A 20,749-nucleotide genomic window follows, 5' to 3' on the forward strand; every position below is an offset into this window, starting at 1 on the left:
GAATTTGAGCAGTTGTAAATATATAACTTCCTACTTTAAAGGCCACCTATGATACAAAATGATATAAACACAAGAATTTTACTTGAAATTAGGATCCAAATCCTAGTGACTTCGAGGCCCACCGCAACATGACGTGTGGTTTTCCCTGCCCACCAAATTGATTAACAGTAGCATATTAACACGTCTCTATAGTAATGCATATAAACATGTCCACAGGACGGGGTTTGCAAAGAAACTGAGATTAAAAGATCTGTTCCAACTATCTAATTCTGTGTGTTGACATCGGGGCTCTGTTGCCAAGCTACCACAGCTGGCTCAGCAAACGCACACTAGTCATCAGCAGAGATGTTTAAAGTACTAGAAAGCTAGACTTAAGTAAAAGTACAAGTGCTCTATCAAAAAAGTGACTTGAGTAGAAGTTGAAGTGCTCTTTAAGCACCATACTTAAGTGGAAGTACTAAAGTATTAAACATTATTTGTACTTAAGTGTTGCAAGTAGTTTATTTCAAAATTTACTAAAGTACTGAAAGTAAAAGTACAAGTATTGAGTAATGTAGTTATTAAAAAAAGACACCATATTGTTTTGTTTATTTTAAATATCTTTTTTTGGGGCACGTGATTAAGCAGAACGAAAAGAAACATGGCTTACGATACTGTTTTTCTCTCGCGCTTGAACCACAGATCTGACAGATTATAACAGCTTTAACACACACCTTTCAAAGTGGTGTGTCACAAAAACACTCCGTAATCCACTCAAAACGCTATTGAAACCCATTTTTCAGATCGCAAATTACCGGTTGTAAACACTGTAAACGGAAGTTCTAAACATTCTACCGGAAGACACTGTTCACTATGGCGCCCTCCATGCAGTAGCCAAGAAAAAGGTCTAATTGTAATGAGTAGGGGTGTGAATCTACACTAGTCTCACGGTTTGGTTCGGTTCGGTTACGATTATCATGCCATCGAATCGGTTCAATGCGATATCTCGGTGCATTGATGATGCTTTCCATACATAATTAGATTTTTTCTTCACAACACAAGAATTTTTTAAATTAAAATCTATAAATATATTTATATATTATTTGTAATACAATTTTGTTCCTTAATACAGCAGTAAGATATCTGAACTGTACCCTTAATTTGACCTGCTCAAAGAAAACACTCTTTCTGAATGTATCAAACAAAACTCCAATGCATGCACTGAAGACAGCATGAGCATTTATATCTAATAAACTAATGTAAATATTATCCCACTTGCTTTTTGAGCACTGACAGGCGAGGTCTTACACCCCTATAATTGGTTATTGTCTTCAACTGCTCAACAGAAAGGGCTGCGATCGGCTTTAGAAATGAAAGCGCTGTTCACCAATGGCGGGAAAAACAGCCACGGTTACAATCTGTATGCGCATAATACATGGTTATCACAGATAATGCATAATAGACACAGTGGAGAAAACTTGCACCTCAGGCAGGCTCATGTCAGGATCCACAAGTATCGATTTAACAGCCTAGAGGAGAGGAAAAGTTACCTCACAAACAGGCCAGCGGGTCAAATGTCCAAAGTGAGAGAGAGAGAGGCAGAGATGGAGTTTTACAGCATTTCTCTGTAGTAGTGAAAAAGCGGCTTGTGTGCTGTGCCGTCTTCATTATAGTAAGAGCGTTATTTACTCGCCCTCGCCGCCTCCACGACATTGTGCATAGGAGATAAATGACGTCAGTACGTAATAACCGGTTATGATCTATTACTAAACCGATATCAGTAATTTTGACACCCCTAGTAACAAGTAACGATGCAGCACAAAAAAAATTATTGGAGTAAAAGTATTAAACTCATCGAAAATATGTACTGAAGTAAAAGTGGAAGCAGGAGAAAAAAACAATACTCCAGTAGAGTACAGATACAGCCTTTTAGTACTTAGTACAGTAGTGAAGTAGTTGTACTTCGTTACTACACATCTCTGGTCATCAGACATCCACAAGAAAACTACACTACAGGGTGGGCCATTTATATGGATACATCTTAATAAAATGGGAATGGTTGGTGATATTAACGTCCTGTTTGTGGCACATTCGTATATGTGAGGGGGCAAACTTTGCAGGATGGGTGGTGACCATAGTGGCCATTTGGAAGTCGGCCGTCTTGGATCCAACTTTTGTTTTTTCAACAGGAAGAGGGTCATTTGACACATCAAACTTATTAGGAATTTCGCAAGAAAAACAATGGTGGGCTTGGTTTTAATATAACTTTATCATTTCATGAGTTATTTACAAGTTTCTGACCATTTATAAAATGTGTTCAATGTGCTGCCCATTGTGTTGGATTGTCACTGCAACCCTTTCTTCACACACCACTCTTTACACACTGATAGCAACACCGCTGGAGAAATGCCAGCACAGGCTTCCAGTATCTGTAGTTTCAGGTGCTGCACATCTTGTATCTCACAGAGATATAAATAAAAAATAACCACAAATGTTGGGCATGATCCTTATATTTCATGAGTTTTCTACTGAAATAAAATATATTTGCCTGTCATCGAGGCGGTAGATACTGTTACATGAAAAAATACTATGGTTTTTTGAAGCATACTATAAATGATTACTTAAATGAAACTGTCGTAGTATTTATTCTGTTGCTGTGGTACAATACAACGGTAGTAAACAAATTATTCAATAGGCTTAAGTTTACTACGTTATAATTATACACCATCACAATGCGCCCATTTACACTAACATTACAGTATTGATTACAGTTTATCAGTTTACTATACTATTCGGTAGCATTCATTAACAGAGTTGTACACATTATACACTTTACTATGTGGTTCAAAAACATGTTTATCATACATTAATATAATATCCATGCGGATATCTTCCAGACATCACGAAATAACAGATGAAAGCGTGGATGCATAGTCCAAATTATTAATTATTTATTTTTGTAAGGGGGGAAAGTTTTGTAAGGGGGAATTACTACAGTAATAACCATCTAGTTTTGTTGCATTTCTTTATTGTTCTGTCAATGAACTTACCATCAACAAGCATCCACCACTGCTGCTCATCTCGATGTTAACGTTACAGTTGTTTATTCTGCCGAAACATCAGTAAAGATTTGGATTATTGCAAAACAAGATGAATATTTCATTGCAGCGATTACAAGGCAGAGTACGTTATTTATATTCTTATATTCGTTATTTATATTTTATATAAGTGTGGTGGTATCAGATTTTTGTATAACACATTAACATATTTATTTACATAGCTAGGCCTGTATATAATCTTTATTGGTGCTGTCAAACAAATTATCTCATTCAAAAAATGTTTGTACACTTGGATGTATTGAAAAAATCTTTAATACATGTCGCCATTTCTTCTGTTTTTTTAGCCAGTTTCTTGAATTTTCTCTCCTTTCTGAGCAAAAACCTTTGGAAGCTGTTTGCTATTTCTTATTTTGTCTGATATAAACAATTATAAACAACATAAAGCAGAAACATTCTGATGTTCTGATAGCGATTCCTACGTAGGAGAATCACTTCCTGCCCTCCATCTGAATTTCTCATGTGAAAACAACCTATAGTGTCTTTACAGTGTAGATTGTGTCTAAGCAGCTTTTTCCAGATTATAGATTGAGGTCTTATGAAGTATAATGATCAGTTTGTGTAAAAACCTGAACAGTATTTACATTATTACTTTTAATTCAAAGCCTCGGCAACCAGTCCCAATATGTACACCATTTTGCGAGATTATTGTGTTATTGTTAATTTTTATGTAATATAAAATGCCATTCGAGTTTGAGGTTATTAAGATTTATCTTTTATAAAGTTTAAGCTAAAAATATGTTTAGTGAAATGCTGGTTTACATGCAATGCATACAGTTGAAGTCAGAATTATTAGCCTCATTTTGAATTATAATTTTTTTTTTAATATTTCCCAAATGATGTTTAACAGAGTAAGGAAATTTTCACAGTATGTCTGATAATATTTTTTCCTCTGGTGAAAGTCTTATTTGTTTTATTTTGGCTAGAATAAAAGCAGTTTTTAATATTTTAAAAAACATTTTAAGGTCAAAATTATTAGCCCCATTAAGCAATTTTTTTCGATAGTCTACAGAACAAACTTAGGCAAGTTATACAATAACTTGCCTAATTACCCTAACTTGCCTAGCTAACCTAATTAAGCCTTTAAATGTCACTTTAAGCTATAAAAGTGTCTTAAAATATCAAGTCAGATATTATTTACTGGTATCATGGCAAAGATAAAATAAATCAGTTATTAGAAATGAGTTATTAATTAATTATTATGTTTAGAAATGTGTTAAAAAAATCTTCTCTCTGTTAAACAGAAATTGAGGGAAAAAAATAAACAGGGGGGCTAATAATTCTGACTTCAACTGTATGTGTATTCCACTCACATTCTCGTCATTAAAGACAGTATTAGAATTTTACTTTGGTTCTTTTGTTATTTTTATATATAAAATGTTTTATTTTAATGCTTTTTGCAATATCTGTTATTGTTATTCTGGCATACAGAAGATGAATGTGTATATTTTATTCACATTGCAGAACATACAAAGGGCCAAAGACAGAGCCTTGCAGCGCCCCATACTTTAAAACGATACAATGTGCATTTTAATGCAACCTAATTGAATTTTTGTCTATATTTATACACCTGGTTTTAGACCACGATAATTCATTAGTATGGTGTAGGGCCTACTTTTGTAGACAGTACAGCATCAGTTTATCTTTGGAATGACATATACAAGTCCTGCACATTGGCCAGAGAGATTTTGAGTCATTTGAGTCATATTATGAGAGATGTTCAACTTCACTTTCATGTTCATCAAAGCACTCTGTCAGCAGTCTTGCTGTGTGTACTAGTGCATTATTATCCAATGCAATGTTTGTACCATTGGGTGCACATGGTCCTCCAGACCTCCTCAGTAGTCCTTGGCAGTGACGCACCCATCTAGCACCCATCAAGTATTGACTTGATATTTCAGCCCAAAACCATCACTGACCCACCCCCATGTTTCACTCTGGACATGCAAAAAACTGGGTGGTCTTCTTATTTTAGGCTTCTCCACACCGTAACTCTCCTGGATGTGTGAAAGTCAGTGAACTTAAACTCAACAGAGAACAAAAAATGTTTCACATTGTCCACAGCCAAAGATTTTCTGGATTTTCTGAAAGATTGAACTGGACGTTTGGCATTGGCACATGTGATCAAATATGTGGCTAAAGCAGCCTGACCATGTATAATAGCTCCCAACAAACAGGGAGAGTTGAGGTGCACATTTAATTCTGCAGTTGTGTAAATCTATACATTTCTATTTATTAAAATATTAACTTACAATTGTTGCAACACTTGAAGGGATTGTTCGCCAAAAAATGAAAATTCTGTCATCATTTACTTACCCTACACTTGTTCAAAATATCTTCTTTGAGTTCAACAGTGTAAAGCAGAGATGCCCAAACTAGGCCTGTGGTAACCTTTGATTTGGACCACCATCCAGTCTGAGAGGAGACTGATGAGAGGGTTGGGGGTGAATGCCTTTAACTAAGATCGTTATTTCTAACCTAACATAGCTTTATTTGGTTGTTTTATTGCAGAGCTACAAAAAAAGTAAACTAAAATTAAATGTTTCAATTAAATGTTGTAATTGAATCAGATTTTTAAAAATACTGTAAATACTGTTAATCTATGGACAGAGAACAATGACATCAAATCAAGGCAAAACGGGTGCAACAGGTATTTGGCATTGAGCTCCATTCTGTTATAAATGGGATTGTTTTTGTTTTTACTGTTATAAATGTATTATTAAAAATACTGCATTAGTTAATATAAAGCAATGATTTCTAGTTATTTTAATATATTATTAATTACCCTTGGCAATTTAGTGTAATACAGTTTGGTATGTTTACCTTCGACCCACAGCTCTCAATCAAGTTTGCTTTTTGACCTTTCATAAGGAAAAGTTTGGGCACCCCTGGTATAAAGAAACTCATGAAGTTTTAGCAACACATGAGGGAGGTTAAATGATGTGATAATTTACATTTTTGGATGAACTTTCCCTTTATTAGTAGGTATCAGCAAATTTAGACGAATGACTGTAGAATACCTTAAAGGGACTTTGTTTAGACCCATTATATATTTGAAAACACACAAGTGCAACTGAAAAGCATTTTACATTGCTAGAAGAGGTTGGAGTCAAACTGGTGTTCAGCAGGGGAAGTGATGTCAGCCCAAAGCACAGGTGGGATGTGGATTATGCCAGACTGCAGACTGACTTTGGCTTTGGACCTGAAAATTTCAATGACTAGATCAAAAATGTGAATTGTAAATTCATAATTTTGAAAAACAAACAAATAAATAAATAAATAAATAAATACATTGTTTTTAACTCTTTATGTTAAAATGTTCAGGCAAATATTCAGGTAACATTTCTTATTTAGTATAATTTGATTTAATGAAATAAAAACAATTAATTTAAAAAATGCAATCTAATAAAATCATGTAGACATTAGACAAAATCATTAAAGTAAATGTAAAAATTAATTGAACATAAAAATTGCAATTATAAAAAAAATGCTAAAACTATAATAGAATGCAAAAAAGCATACTATTTTCATAATTTATAATATCATTTATTGTAAAATTAATATAATAGTTTATATATTTTTAAAAAATTCATTAATAAATGTTTTGTGATTGGTTCAAACAAGTGATTGGTGTGATTGTTCTAATCAGTTCATTTGAATAAGTGTGAACATGCCATATTAACCTTTATGTGCAATCAACATCAATGATCGCTTGTATGGTATGAATGCATGAATCAAAGAGATCCACACAAACCAAAATCAGAAAATGATCTCACAAGATGTTACACAAAACAGTGTGAACACTAATTGAACCAGGACCATTTGTATAATTTTTGTTTTTGGTCCAGACGACTAGCCAAGAAATCTGAACTACTGTAGAAATGTGAACATAACATGGGAGAATCAGTTCAGTCACTCTAAATAGATTTGGTGGAAACCTAAGGGAATGGAAACATGGCGGAAAGGGATTGTTCACTGAAAAATGAAAAATTCTGTTATCATTTACTTGTTCAAAGTGGACTTCCTTCACTTGTTAAGAATGTCTTCTTTCCTTTTCAAACTTGATTATAGGACTTCTTTTAATTATTTAAATTATAAAAGCAATGCTACTTCATTCTTAGCAGTGGTGGAAAGAGGGAAAGAATACTGAAAAATCATACTTAAGTAAAAGTACCATTAACTTGCTTAAAATGTATTGCAAGCAGAGTATCAGTTGTAACTAAGTATCAGTAAAAAATAGACCTTTCAAAAGTACTCGAGTAGTAAGTAGTGAGTATTTCGCTATAAAAAGCGGATGCATTTACATGTAATTTGTGGATGTGTGTAACTGTAACATTCTGTAGTGCATTTAGTTATTGCCCAGCAGGCACACAACATCATAAGTTAATATTAGGTTGAATTTAAGTTGTGACGTCAGGTGACCAAAACTTTATGTCTAGCCAGCGTCTAAGAACAACATTATTTTGATCACCAATAATGACGTCTAGTGATGTTGATATTTGGTTGATTTTAGGTTGTGTTTGAAAGTGACCAAAATCCAACGTCAAGCCAACATATTAAACCAACATTTATTCGTCAAGTATGACAACCAAAATCTAATGTCTGATAGATGTCATAGTGTTGTCCACACTACGCCATGCTATAACATCATTAGACATTGATATTTGGTTGATTTTATGTTGGTCATTGGACATTGACGTCAGCCTGACGTTCAGTTCTGACGTCAAACCGATTTTCATTTGCAAACAAAACGCAACGTCCCCACGACGTTGAGGTACAACGTCAATCTGACGTAATGTTGACATCTTGTGCCTGCTGGGTGTTTAAGGCCATTTTGGTCATCATACAGTAAACAACTGTCATCTTCTCTTCAGTGATATGCTTCTAAACAGTCTCTGGGTCAATGCGTGTAAAGATTTTGGACATCTTCTTGGACAATTTCTGAGAAAAGCTACTCAATTACAGTAGTTTGAGTATTTGTAATTTGTTACTTTACACCGTTGATTCTTTGTGTACATTTTTAAATATGACTTAAGACGGGTCATTGTGGTGTGATACAGATTACTATTGTGCTACCATGGTATGTTATGGTACTGTTGTTAGTTGAGTTAAATGCCTGAAACAGTTTCTCTCTGTGTACTATTTATGAGAACTTAAGCTAGTATTAACACACAATTTCACTGAATGTTCCTCTGGCTAAATTAAGCTGCTTCTCTCTGTTCTGTGTCCGGCAGTGAGCTCATTAGAGCACCAGATGGAGGCCAGATCTCTCTGGATTGGTTTGACAATGATGACAGTGTGTCCCACCCGGACCAGTCAACGCGACCCACTGTGCTGCTCCTCCCAGGACTCACAGGCACCAGCCGCGAATCCTACATTCTGCATATGGTACAGCAGAGCCGGGATCTAGGATACAGGTGAGCAGGCTGATTCACAAGTATTAATCATATCACAAAGAATAAAAATGTAAGTGCTTTTGAAAACTGCTTTATAGTTTCCAATTGAGTTATGGTGGTCAGATTGGAAAATGCACATTATATACTGTTTATTGGTTTAAGCTAAAAATTATAATTTTTTTTCTTATTAAAATTCAAATTTAATTCTTTAATGCCTTTTACAATATCTATTATTTTAAAGGGCACATAGTTTACCCCTTTTTTTTTTTTTATTTAATATTAATATTATGGTTCTTCTGAGTGTGTTATTTCAGGTTCAGTTCAAAACACAGTTCAGATTTTTTTATTATAATGTGTTAAAAACTGTAATTTTGGGTGCGTGAACACAGGTCGCTGTTTTAGGGGTGTGTTGCTTCACATGAAAATTAGTTTCGACTTCCCGCCCAACTTAACATAGGGGCGGAGTAAAGAGCTCCCCCACTTTGTGTTTGGCAACAGTCAGAGAGAAGCAACGTGAGTGAAAGGACCAGCATTCAGCCGTACATGTACGACTCAGACACAAACCAAGCAGAGACTACAGAATCATTTGTGTCTTTGTATAGTTTTACAGCCAAATGTGTGCTAGTTTAAAGTTCCGAGCTTGTACACCGAGACTAATCTCCACGCACACTGAATTAACTTTGACTGACGTTATAACTAAAGGGCGTCAAACACTAAAGATGCACCGCTCAGAGCCGTGACACTGCACACCAGACACGCACATTCGCATGTTATTTAAAATGTGGTGTGGCAGAAATATGAACAGTGTCCTGAGTCGTGGCTGGGCACTGTGGACAGCTGCCAAGTTGCGGCTCCGATGTGTGTACCCTGATAGAAACCTATGTTTAGAATTCTAAAATGCATGGCGCTGCGTGGCGTAACACTGTGCGTCACCGAGCGGCGCTTCTGGTGTGCGACCTGCTTAAGGCAAGTTTGTTATTTTCATTGGAGGGACGCGCACGTGAGGCAACACGCTCGCACTTTCCAGCTGCACCTAGTTAAGATGACAGGGAGCTTCTGTGACCGCGTGAAATGCAAACGGCTGAAGTTTAAGGAAGACGCAATGAAAAGTATGCATGTTTGCAAACCCACCTAAAGTTACAAACAATGGCGCCGATAAGAGCGATCATGTGGTGAATGTTGTTCTTGTGTTGAGCCCAATGAGCCTTACATCTAAAAATAGAGCAAGGGTCTTTCTTTGGTGACATTCGCTTTGACTCACACGCTGAAAATGGCGGACGTGAAACAACAAACTGAGGATAAGGTGATGCGCCCCTGTCAATCAATATTGGTGGGCGGGGGACCACACTCCTATGTCAAGTTGCGGTCGACCAAATCGATTGCTCCAATTGGTCCATCGCTTTTATGTTGTTAAACTGAAATAAAGGACTGGATGTGTTTATATCACCCCAATATGACGGTCTATAGACTATACCTACACACATGTCTGTCCAAACAGAAAAGTAGATTTTTCACGATAGGTTCCCATTAATGCTGTATTAGAGAAACTGAATGTTTGTATTATATTCACATTGAAATTCAAATTGGTTTATTAATATTAAAAAATAAAACAAAAAGAGAACAAAAACCACCCCCATGGGGGTTAATTAACAAAACAAATAAACAAACTGACTGGGCTGGAAGGAAAGAGCAGGGCTGGACACAACACGACAGGACAAGTAAGTAATCGACGATGAACTGGCACAGGACAGCAGACATGGAGAGACTCTAAGCAGAAATAATTAACAAACAAACAGATGAACAGGATAAACTAATAATGGGTTAATAAGGAGGGAGGGACTAGACAATAGACATGAGAGCACATGACACAAACAAACAACACAAGCCATGTGCTCACATAAAAGGAGACTAGAACACGCAGCCAATGGGAGAACTCATTAACTGCGTGTTCACACATTCCACGTGCTAAACACAACACCAACATAACACAATGCATGAGTACATGATAAATAAAAACTCACCATGCATTCACACATGCAGTGTGCATGTTTCATCTCAGCGCCAACCGAAATTGAAACCAACTAGACTGAGATGCTGAAATTAAAACTGCACGCTGCAGACAGAACAAACACAAACACAAGAGCAAGCGAGCATGAGCTAACCGAGCCACCTCTGGGGCACGCGCTCGCTACAAAAGCAGGAACGCGCAGCTCGCTCGAGACTGAGCGTTCACAATCACGACAAGAGACACAGACCCAAACAGGATGAGTGCCCGGCCCGAGTTTTCTCGGAGCACGACATACAAGACAAGACAGTACTAGTTTCTGGACTCTGCCACTAAAACAAGAATTAACAAGACCGAAGTGGAAGAAACCTGACAGCCAAGTGTCTAAGACAGAGCCTTGTGGCACTTTATACTTTAAAATGATACTATATGTATCATTTTAGGTCTGCCTTACAGAAGTTTAATGTTTGTGTTTTATTTATTCACATTACAGAAAATAGCAAAGGGCCTAAGACAAAGCCTTGCACTACTCCACACTTTACTCCCATCACATTATTGATAACAAAATGGTAAATATCAGACAGGGGTCTAAACTTAATCTTAAAGCCTGTACCTAAATACCAGTGCAGTTCTGTTAGTGAAATTATGGTAAACACAGGACTAAGATAATGTAAAACTAGTAGTTTCAGCCTTGGTCCATAGCTAAAAGCATGTCATTTGGTATTTTAAATAGAGTAGTTTCTGTAATATGATGGGCTAGAAACTAACTGACGCCATACTTCTATGGCACAGGTGTCAAATCCAGTTCCTGGAGGGCTGCAGCTCTGCATAGTTTAGTTCCAACCCTGCTTCAACATAGTTACATTCAGGTTTCAAACAAAGTTGAAGGACTCAATTAGTTTAATCAGGTGTGTTTAATTAGGGTTTGAACTAAACCGTGCAGAGCTGCGGCCCTCCAGGAACTGGATTTTACACCTGTGTTCTATGGGAAGGAGCATAAATGAGCAGATGCAACTTTTGAGAAAGTTGTAGAGGCTCATCTTCTCATTTGATTGGCCTGAAAAAAATGATGAGAAACTGATGAGAAATGCAGAGCAAAGTCATATGGGTTTAGGCAGAAATTAAACTGTGGATGCTCTTCCAGCTGCAGTCCAGCACTAGGAAACACCCATATACTCTAGCATTCACACACATAAACTACGGCCAATTTGGCTTATTCAATTCACCTAAAACGCATGTCTTTGGACTGTGGGGGAAACCAGAACACCCAGAGAAAACCCATGCCAACCCAGCTGGGGCTCAAACCAGTGATATTTTTGCTGTGAGATGACAGTGCTAACCACTTAGCCATCGTGCTGCCAAATTAAAGATGGTATAAACTTCAGAGTAACATGCCCATAATTACACCCAGAAGAGTTTTACTGATGCATTTGGGTTAATGGGCCAAAGTCTTGTTGTGTAGATTGATCTATGCTTATGCCATTATGCATAAGCATTATTCTTAATGTGTTTACATGACCACAAACACCAGCTTATGAAACATAATTGGTTTAAGAACATGCAGATATACGCTTGTTCTTATAAGGTTTACATTTTACATTTACATTTAGTCATTTAGCAGACGCTTTTGTCCAAAGCGACTTACAAATGAGGACAAGGAAGCACTTTACACAATTATAAGAGCAGCAGTGAACAAGTGCTATAGACAAGTTTCAGGTGTGTAAAGTCTAAGAAGCAAAGTTTTGTACATTTTTTTTTTTTTTTTTGAGAGAGAGAGTACAGTTAGTGGTATAGCCAGAGAGGCAGTTAAGATTAGGAAGTAAAGTGGAGACTAAACAGTTGAGTTTTTAGTCGTTTCTTGAAGACAGCAAGTGACTCTGCTGTTCTGATGTAGTTAGGGAGTTCATTCCACCAACTGGGCAGATTGAATGCGAGAGTTCGGGAAAGTGATTTCTTCCCTCTTAGGGATGGAACAAGGAGGCGACGTTCATTCACAGAATGCAAGTTTCTGGAGGGCACATAAATCTGCAGAAGTGAGAGCAGATACGAAGGAGCAAAGCCAGAGGTCGCTTTGTAAGCAAACATCAGAGCTTTGAATTTGATGCGAGCAGCAACTGGCAGCCAGTGCAAACGGGTGAGTAGCGGAGTGACATGTGCTCTTTTGGGTTCATCAAAGACCACTCGTGCTGCTGCGTTCTGAAGCAGCTGAAGAGGTTTGATAGAATTAGCTGGAAGCCCGGCTAGTAGAGAGTTGCAATAGTCCAGTTTGGAGAGAACAAGAGCTTGAACAATGAGTTGAGCTGTATGTTCAGATAGGAAGGGTCGGACCTTTCTGATGTTATAGAGTGCGAATCTGCAAGATCGAGCAGTTCTAAAAATGTGGTTAGAAAAGTTTAGTTGGTCATCAATCGTTACTCCAAGGCTTTTTACCATTTTGGATGCAGTAATGGTTGCCCCATCCATCTGGATTGAAAAGTTATAGTGTAGAGTCGGGTTGGCAGAAACTTCAAGCATTTCCGTTTTCGTGAGGTTAAGCTGAAGATGATGATCTTTCATCCAGTGTGATGTCAAATGTCTGACAGGCAGGCTCAAATGCGAGCTGGAACCGAGGGATCATCAGGGTGAAAAGAGAGGTATAGCTGGGTATCATCAGCATAGCAGTGGTAGGAAAATCCAGAAAATGTTTCTGGATGACTGTTCCTAAAGATGTTGTGTAGATGGAGAAGAGAAGTGGCCCAAGAACAGAGCCCTGAGGTACCCCAGTGTTTAGATGCTGTAGGTTGGACACCAAGACACCCTGAATGACCTGTCCGAGAGGTAAGAACTGAACCATTGAATAACAGTGCCTGCGACGCCCAGTGACTCAAGCGTAGATAGCAGGATCTGGTGGTTTACAGTGTCAAAAGCAGCTGATAAATCCAGCAAGATGAGGACAGATGATTTAGAGTCTGCTTTAGCCAGTCTGAGATCCTCCACGACCGAGACCAGGGCAGTCTCAGTTGAGTGGCCCTTCTTAAAGCCAGATTGCTTCTTGTCCATGAGGTTTTTTGAGTAAGAAAGTCCAGGACTTGATTGAACACTACTTTCTCCAAAATCTTGGCCATGAATGGAAGCAGGGATACCGGTCGGTAGTTTTCAAGTAGCGTTTGATCCAGGTTGGGTTTCTTTAGCAGTGGGGTTACCCTAGCCTGCTTAAATGAAGTAGGGAATAGACCAGAGTCAAGAGATGTGTTAATTATGTGAATCAGTGTTGGTATGACTGCAGGAGAAATGGCTTGCAAGAGATGAGAGGGAATGGGATCAAGCGGACAGGTCGTTGCATGGCTCGATACCACGAGATTGGACACCTCAGACTCAGAGACCTGGAAAAAAGAGGTGAGTGTATGTGGTGCTGGTGGTGTATCTTGCGTGTTTGTTGTAGGTGCAGCAAATTGAGCACTGATTTTTGCAGTTTTGGTGCAAAAGAATGTAGCAAAGTCATCAGTAGTGAGTGTGGAGGATGCGGGTGGAGGAGGAGGATAGAGGAGGGAGGAAAATGTTTTAAAAGGTAAGCGAGGATTGGTGGCACTGTTGACTTTCTGACGGAAGTATGTCTGCTTTGCAGAAGTAACCTCAGCCGAGAAAGAAGACAGAAGAGTTTGGTATGTTATGAGCTGTTCAGGATTTTTAGTTTTTCGCCAAATTCTCTCAGCAGCCCAAAGTTTTGAGCGATGCTCATGGAGAACATCAGAGAGCCAGGGTGTAGGAGGACTGGCATGGGCTGGCCTGGATGTAAGAGGACATAGTCTGTCTAGATATGATGCTAGCGTGGAGCAGAGTGTATCAGTGGCGCTGTTCATATCAAGTCCAGAGAGTTTGCAAGATGGAGGAAGAGAGTTTGAAACAATGGTGGACAGTCTATTGAGAGAGCGTAGGTTTCTGCGAAAGGCAACTAGAGTTGGAGTGTGTGGCGGCTCAGGAGTAATGTGGATGTTGAGAGAGAGAAGGAAATGATCCGATGTTTATAGTGGAGTTACTAGTGTTTGATCAGCGAGGCAATGTCGAGTGTAAATAAGGTCTAGCTGATTACCTGATTTGTGAGTAGCAGAAGTATGTGCTCTTTTGAGGTCAAAAGAGGCAAGCAGAGTCTGGAAGTCAGCAGCTTGAGGTCTTTCAATGTGAATGTTGAAGTCACCTAGCACCAACAAGGGAGTGTCATAATCAGAAAAAAATGAGAGAAGAACATCCAGTTCATCTAAGAAGTGACCTAATGTACCCGGTGGGCGGTAGATGACAACCACATTTATGTGGAAGGGGTGGATAATGGTGACTGCATGGAATTCAAAGGAGCTGATTTTTGGCAGGGACGGTCTCTGAGTGAATTTCCATTCTTTGGAAATCAGTAGTCCAGTCCCACCCCCTCTCCCTGTCTGACGAGGAGTGTAAGAAAGAAAGAAATTAGGAGAAAGAGCTGCATGTGTAGCAGTGTCCTCCAGTCTCAACCAGGTCTCAGTTAGAGCCATGAGATTAAAGTCAGAATGAGTGGCTAAGGAGGTAAAAAAATCTGCCTTGTTAACAGCAGATTGACAATTCCAGAGGCCCACGGAGAGAGAGAGTAGTGAATTAGAAGATACATGAATTGATCGAAGGTTGTAAGGGTTGCGCCTGCAGCGTACCTCCCGTGCTTTGCGAGTGTTAGTAACAACAGGAATTAGTAAACACATAATAAAAGTGCAAGGAAAACAATAATGAGTGCAGAGATAAAGTAAAATAATGAAGTAAAAAGTACTCCAGTGCTTTGTCGGTGTCTTTGCTCAGTGGAGTCGCGCAGGTAGAGTCGAAGGACTTACACTCGTCGGTCTTCACACGAGGCTGCCGCGACGAGACTAGCTGTTTATATACACCCCTGAGCGCTTTGCTGATTGAGCTCAGCTGGGCACGCCTCGAGAGTAAAAACACCCAAAACTGCAGCGGCGGGGCGTGAAAAACGTCCGGCTCGACACACAAGCTCTTACAGTAACCAAGGAAACAGTGACTAAACTTTCTAGTACTAAACACAGATAGCTGAAAACAATTTTAAATGTCCTACAACCATACACAACCAGCTGAAAACAAGTCTAAGTGTTCTTTAACCAAACACAGCAACTGAAAACAGGTCTAAATGTACTTACACGGTGTTGCTCTCGATGCTAAAGGGCTTCTCCTGGTATTGAACTAGGTTGAACTAGGTATTGCACACCTGATTCAAAACATGCAGTGCAGGTTGCCAGATTGACGACGTCAACAGCAGTGTGCCTGACTGCCGAGCCTAAAGGCTGATTTAAGGCTGATTTAAACCTGTTCTAAATAAAAGCAACAGCATGCGATAGAAGGAATATTTCCCATATTAAAAGTTTAATTAAGAGTAAAAGTTAATATTAAGAGTTTTTGTTCTAACCAAAACCTGAAACTTATGTTTTAGAAACAGCTTCTATTTCTTGCAGCTGAACAACAGAAAACTGACCGTGATCACCTCAGGTACACCTCATGTGTATTTATTCAGTGTTAAATGCTAATATTGTGAGTTTGAATGCTATTTCACTTGATATTTATTGCCATAGACTACTACTGAAAGCAGCAGTAGATAGTTCACCTTAGATCTTGAAAATAAATTAAGCTGTTTGAAACTGAACTTTAGTACTGACTCATTGCAAGCCAACACATATCAGTGATTCAGCATGAACATTAAATAATGTTAAAGAGGTTTAATATGTATTAATTCGATTATAAACCTTACCATTTCAATGAAGTGCAGTAAGTGCACTATTCTGTACTTCTGACTGTCTGTATTTAAATTTCTGACATGTTTCGTCTGGTGCAAACAGCCAAATTGCTTATCACTGCAAATTTCTTCATGTGGCATGTTGTTTGGACACATGATTACAATGTAACCTGTTCACCTTATGTTTACGTTTGCAATATATTATTTGCTCATTTTACTCATTTTGGAGGCTGCTACTGTCCACCAGAGGTCGCATTTTGGTCGTGGACACACACTTTAAGAGCCTTCCTGAGTGAAAGAATGAAATATGCTGTTTTCCACCTAGACAACCCGAGGTGCTGAAATATATTGGCTAAACTGGCATTGGGCAGGTTAAATAACCAAAACAAAAACACATTCTGGCACATAATGCAAAGTAGAATACCTGACTTCAGCATTGCTTTTCAGGTAAACAACTATGTTCACCTAGCTTTTTCTTAAACATAAATTAAACATTTTTATGCTTTAGAAGAGTCCAAAACTTACATACAGTACCATTAAATCATTGCATGCGTAGCATTTTTGAAACTTGTTAGTAGTTTCTAAGATATTCTACTTCAGTGTGGATTTTGGTATTCCAGTACACTTGTTATTAACCTCTATTAACTTTCTTATTAACATTTTCAGTTATTCAGATGCTTTATTTTGCTTCTCCAATTGAAAAATTCAACCCTACCTGCCTCTGTAGTGCATTTCAAAACCAACGTTATTACTGTTGGCATGCAAATTTTGTACTGTAAGATTCAGAAAGACTTGAATCAATGCTTTTGTAACCATTGCCCTAGCAGGCTCCAGAACACATGTAACTGAAGTAGATCAATGTATTTACAGTGCTACTGTAACATCTTTATTGGCCTTGCCTCTGATGAGAGGGTGATAGAGAGAGGCAACAAACAAAAATAACTGAGCTCTGTATTAAACCCTTAAGGGATGCAGAGATGGGCACTTTCTCCACGTTTGGGCATCTGTCAGAAAGGCATTCTTGTAAGCAGCAGAGGCGTGAAGCTGCGGGGTAGCTCACTCAGCATCTTTCTTTGGCCTCTGTTCTCTGCTTAATGAATTGCAGCTTTGTCCAGCTTTGCAGCTTAGCTAAGACCAACTTTCCATACCACAGCGAAATAAAAGCCCCACCAGCTTCTAAATGTAACACATAAGCAGTGATGTATGTTATATAGACATTTTTTTTGCAGCTGAACATCTTAGTTTTGTATTTGTGTATAGAAACTGTAAAGAGCAGATTGGATCACATGAGATTTGATAACCAATCACGTTATAGCCTTGACAACTATGAATTTCTGTCAGAAGTGTGCCACTGACAGTGTCACTGTTTGTAGGGACCAATGAAACTAATAAACTGAATCCTGTTTGTTACAAACTTATCTGTGAAGATATTTTCTAAACAACGATCAATCCAAAATGAATGTTTACTGTCAAACTTATTGAACATTAGCTGATAAGCAGCTATTTCATAAAAACTCTGCCGGACACTGGCGTGCCAAACTGTGATAAGAGAACCGAGTGTTTTGTTTTGTTCATCATTTTCTTCATGACTCTAGCAATAAGCCTCAAGCTGTTAAAAAATGACAAAAATACATGCCAGTCAGACTCAGATGTATAATGTTATTGTGTGTAAAGTTTCACATACAGTATACAAAACTCTTGTCGTCGATTCCAGTTGTAAGAGCAAAAAATAATAACTTGACTTCTAGTTGATCATTTGGAAAAGTGGCAGAAGGTAGATTTTTCAGATGAATCATCTGTTGAGCTGCATCCCAATCATCACAATTACTGCAGAAGTCCTATTGGAACCCGCATGGACCAAAGATTCTTACAGATGTCAGTCAAGTTTGGTGAAGGAAAAATTATGGTTTGGGGTTACATTTGCAGGCATGGGAGAGATCTGTATAGTGGATGGCAACATCAACAGCCTGAGGTATCAAGACATTTGGGCTGCCCGTTACATTACAAACGACAGGGGAGGGCAAATTCTTTAGCAGGATAGCACTCCTTCTCATACTTCAGCCTCCACATCAAAGTTCCTGAAAGCAAAGAAGGTGCTCCACGATTGGCCAGCCCAGTCACCAGACAAGAACATTATTGAGCATGTCTGGCGTAAGATGAAGAAGGGGAAATTGAAGATGAGTTCAAAGTATCTTGATGAGCTCTGGGAGTCCTGCAAAAACACTTTAGCTACAATTCCTGATGACTTTATTCATAATTTATTTGAGTCATTGCAGAGATGTATGGATGTAGTCCTCCAAGCTCATGGGAGTCATACACAATATTCATTCTTTTTCCACTGCACCATGTCTTTATATTCTATACTGTACATTATTTCTGTTAAGTGACAAGACTTTTCTCTAAGCAGTCAGACCTTACTTTCCTAATTAAATATTAAAAAATCAAGGCATGATCATGTTATATTTTGGTGTAATCTAGAGGCCTTTACCTTTCGTATAAGCCACTCCTGATACCAAATGATCAACTGGAAGTCAAGTTATTATTTGTTGTTCCTAAAACTCATCATTCTTATGACTCATCATGACATTCTTAATAGACTGTCACTGTCAAAATCTGTCAAATGTGGTTTTATGATAACAGCTCTGGCGCCTGTTGCACAAATCCAGTTTGGGTTTTTACCCAGGTAAATTCAGGTTAAGTTTTAGCACACTTTGTTGAGTTTAGCAAAGTTTGAGATTTTGGACTCGAAAAGGAGGGTTGGATTTGATCAGGTTTCATTGCATTGGTAATTTACGCTTAGGTTTTATTCTGGGTTAGAGATCTCAAATGCAAACTAGGCCAATCAGCTGAGTAAAGTAAGATATATCTATTGCAGTAAAGCCACAATTAGTCCCCATGTGTCTTTTTGTGCTCCAAATGAAAGCATTTTACAATAAAAACATTTTTGAGTTAAAATGATATTTATAAATCATATGATTATATGAATCATATTTGATCATATTTATTTATACTATATATTTTATATATTCTAATAGTTTAGAATTGTTAATTGATATTAATAGCAACTTTACATTCATTTTTACATTTAAATATTTACATATATATTTGCTTTAATATATAAAGCTTTTGAACCTACATTATTAAAATGAGTTGATTGATCATTTATTCACATCTGCTGGTGACATCAGAAAAGCAGAAACCGTTGCTAATTTCACCAACGTCACTTTAGAGGCAGTTTTTGAATGATTCTCTAGCGTAATGTCTACAGTTATGACAAAACAGGTTATTTTGCTCACATTTTAAGATTTTAAGGCTGAACGGCTTGAAATGCCATCAGTCTAGAGACATTTCCCAGTATTTCTCTGTTGCAATCGGGAGAGCGCAATAATTAATCCCGAAAAAGACAAAGGAAAGCAAACACTACCAGATTATTATGGTATAAATACAGACAACATACAAAAGAGAGAGAAATCAACTCAGAATGTCACTTACCTGTTTTATAATGATTTGATCAGCTGTAGTTTGAAATTACTTCAAGTTTTACTTCGACGAGTTACTTCGAGTTTTTGTCGTCAAAGGGCTTATTATGCGGTCTCTCTTGGCATCTTGTGGCGGAGCGTCAACTGTCTTTGCTCTGTCTTTGCTCTGTCTTTGCTCTGCTCAGTATGTATGCCGACACGCTGTATCTCCGAAATTATAAATATTTAAAATAGAAATTATGCTTATAAATAAACTGCATAGTTGCAGTCTAACCATCTATGTTGTCTCCTAAAAAGCCTCATAAGTACATTATGTCAAAGTGAGTGTATTGATCGGCTGTCACTCTATGTGGGCGTAGTAATACAGAAGGGCGAGGAGGCTGTACGAGTGCTGTTATTGCAGAATACTGCACGGCTATCAGCCAATCAGATTCTAGAACCAGACAGAACTGTTGTTTAAAATATGATATAGATATCATTGAATGTTCAACAGGGACATGAATTGCACTGACTATCATGTGAGAAATTAATCAAACTGACTCTCTATTATGTCGTATGATTGGCATGTCACATGTTCAGCCGCATGCTATCCAAAGTTAATAAGAAACTCTGGATGAAACCCTGAGTTACAGGAAAAGTTTATACCAGTCGTTGTGAAGCAACCTAATCTGAGCTTAACTGAAACTTACTTTACATCCTGGAGTTTTGTGCAACAGGCCTCTGGTTGTGCTGTTATATAAACAAAACACTACTTCTACTTCTAATCTTCCTGTTTCAGTGGAAATTATGAACACACTGAATAACGCTGCATATTTCAAGGGAACTTTACCACTAATCATGCAGCTCTAGAATATGTTCAGTATATACATGGTGTGAAAAAGTGTTTGCCCCCTTACTGATTTCTTTTTTGTGTGTTTGCCATGTTATGGATCATCAAACATATTTCAATGTTAGTCAAGGATAACACAAGTAAACCATGCAGTTTTTAAATGAAGGTTTTTATTATGAAGGGAGCACAAAATCCCAAACTGCAT

The 20,749-nt window shown here is 37.9% G+C and overlaps 1 protein-coding gene across 1 annotated transcript in view; it reads left to right on the forward strand.

Moving 5' to 3' along the window:
• abhd3 (abhydrolase domain containing 3, phospholipase) overlaps positions 1–20,749 on the forward strand; it is a 65,387-nt gene that overhangs the window by 15,262 nt on the left and 29,376 nt on the right. Inside the window, 1 exon segment of the mRNA XM_056472802.1 lies at positions 8,330–8,512. Within this exon segment, the coding sequence (XP_056328777.1) occupies positions 8,330–8,512 (183 nt within the window).

This window comes from Danio aesculapii, chromosome 2 (genome assembly GCF_903798145.1).
Source record: "Danio aesculapii chromosome 2, fDanAes4.1, whole genome shotgun sequence".
In the NCBI taxonomy this organism is placed as follows: domain Eukaryota; kingdom Metazoa; phylum Chordata; class Actinopteri; order Cypriniformes; family Danionidae; genus Danio; species Danio aesculapii.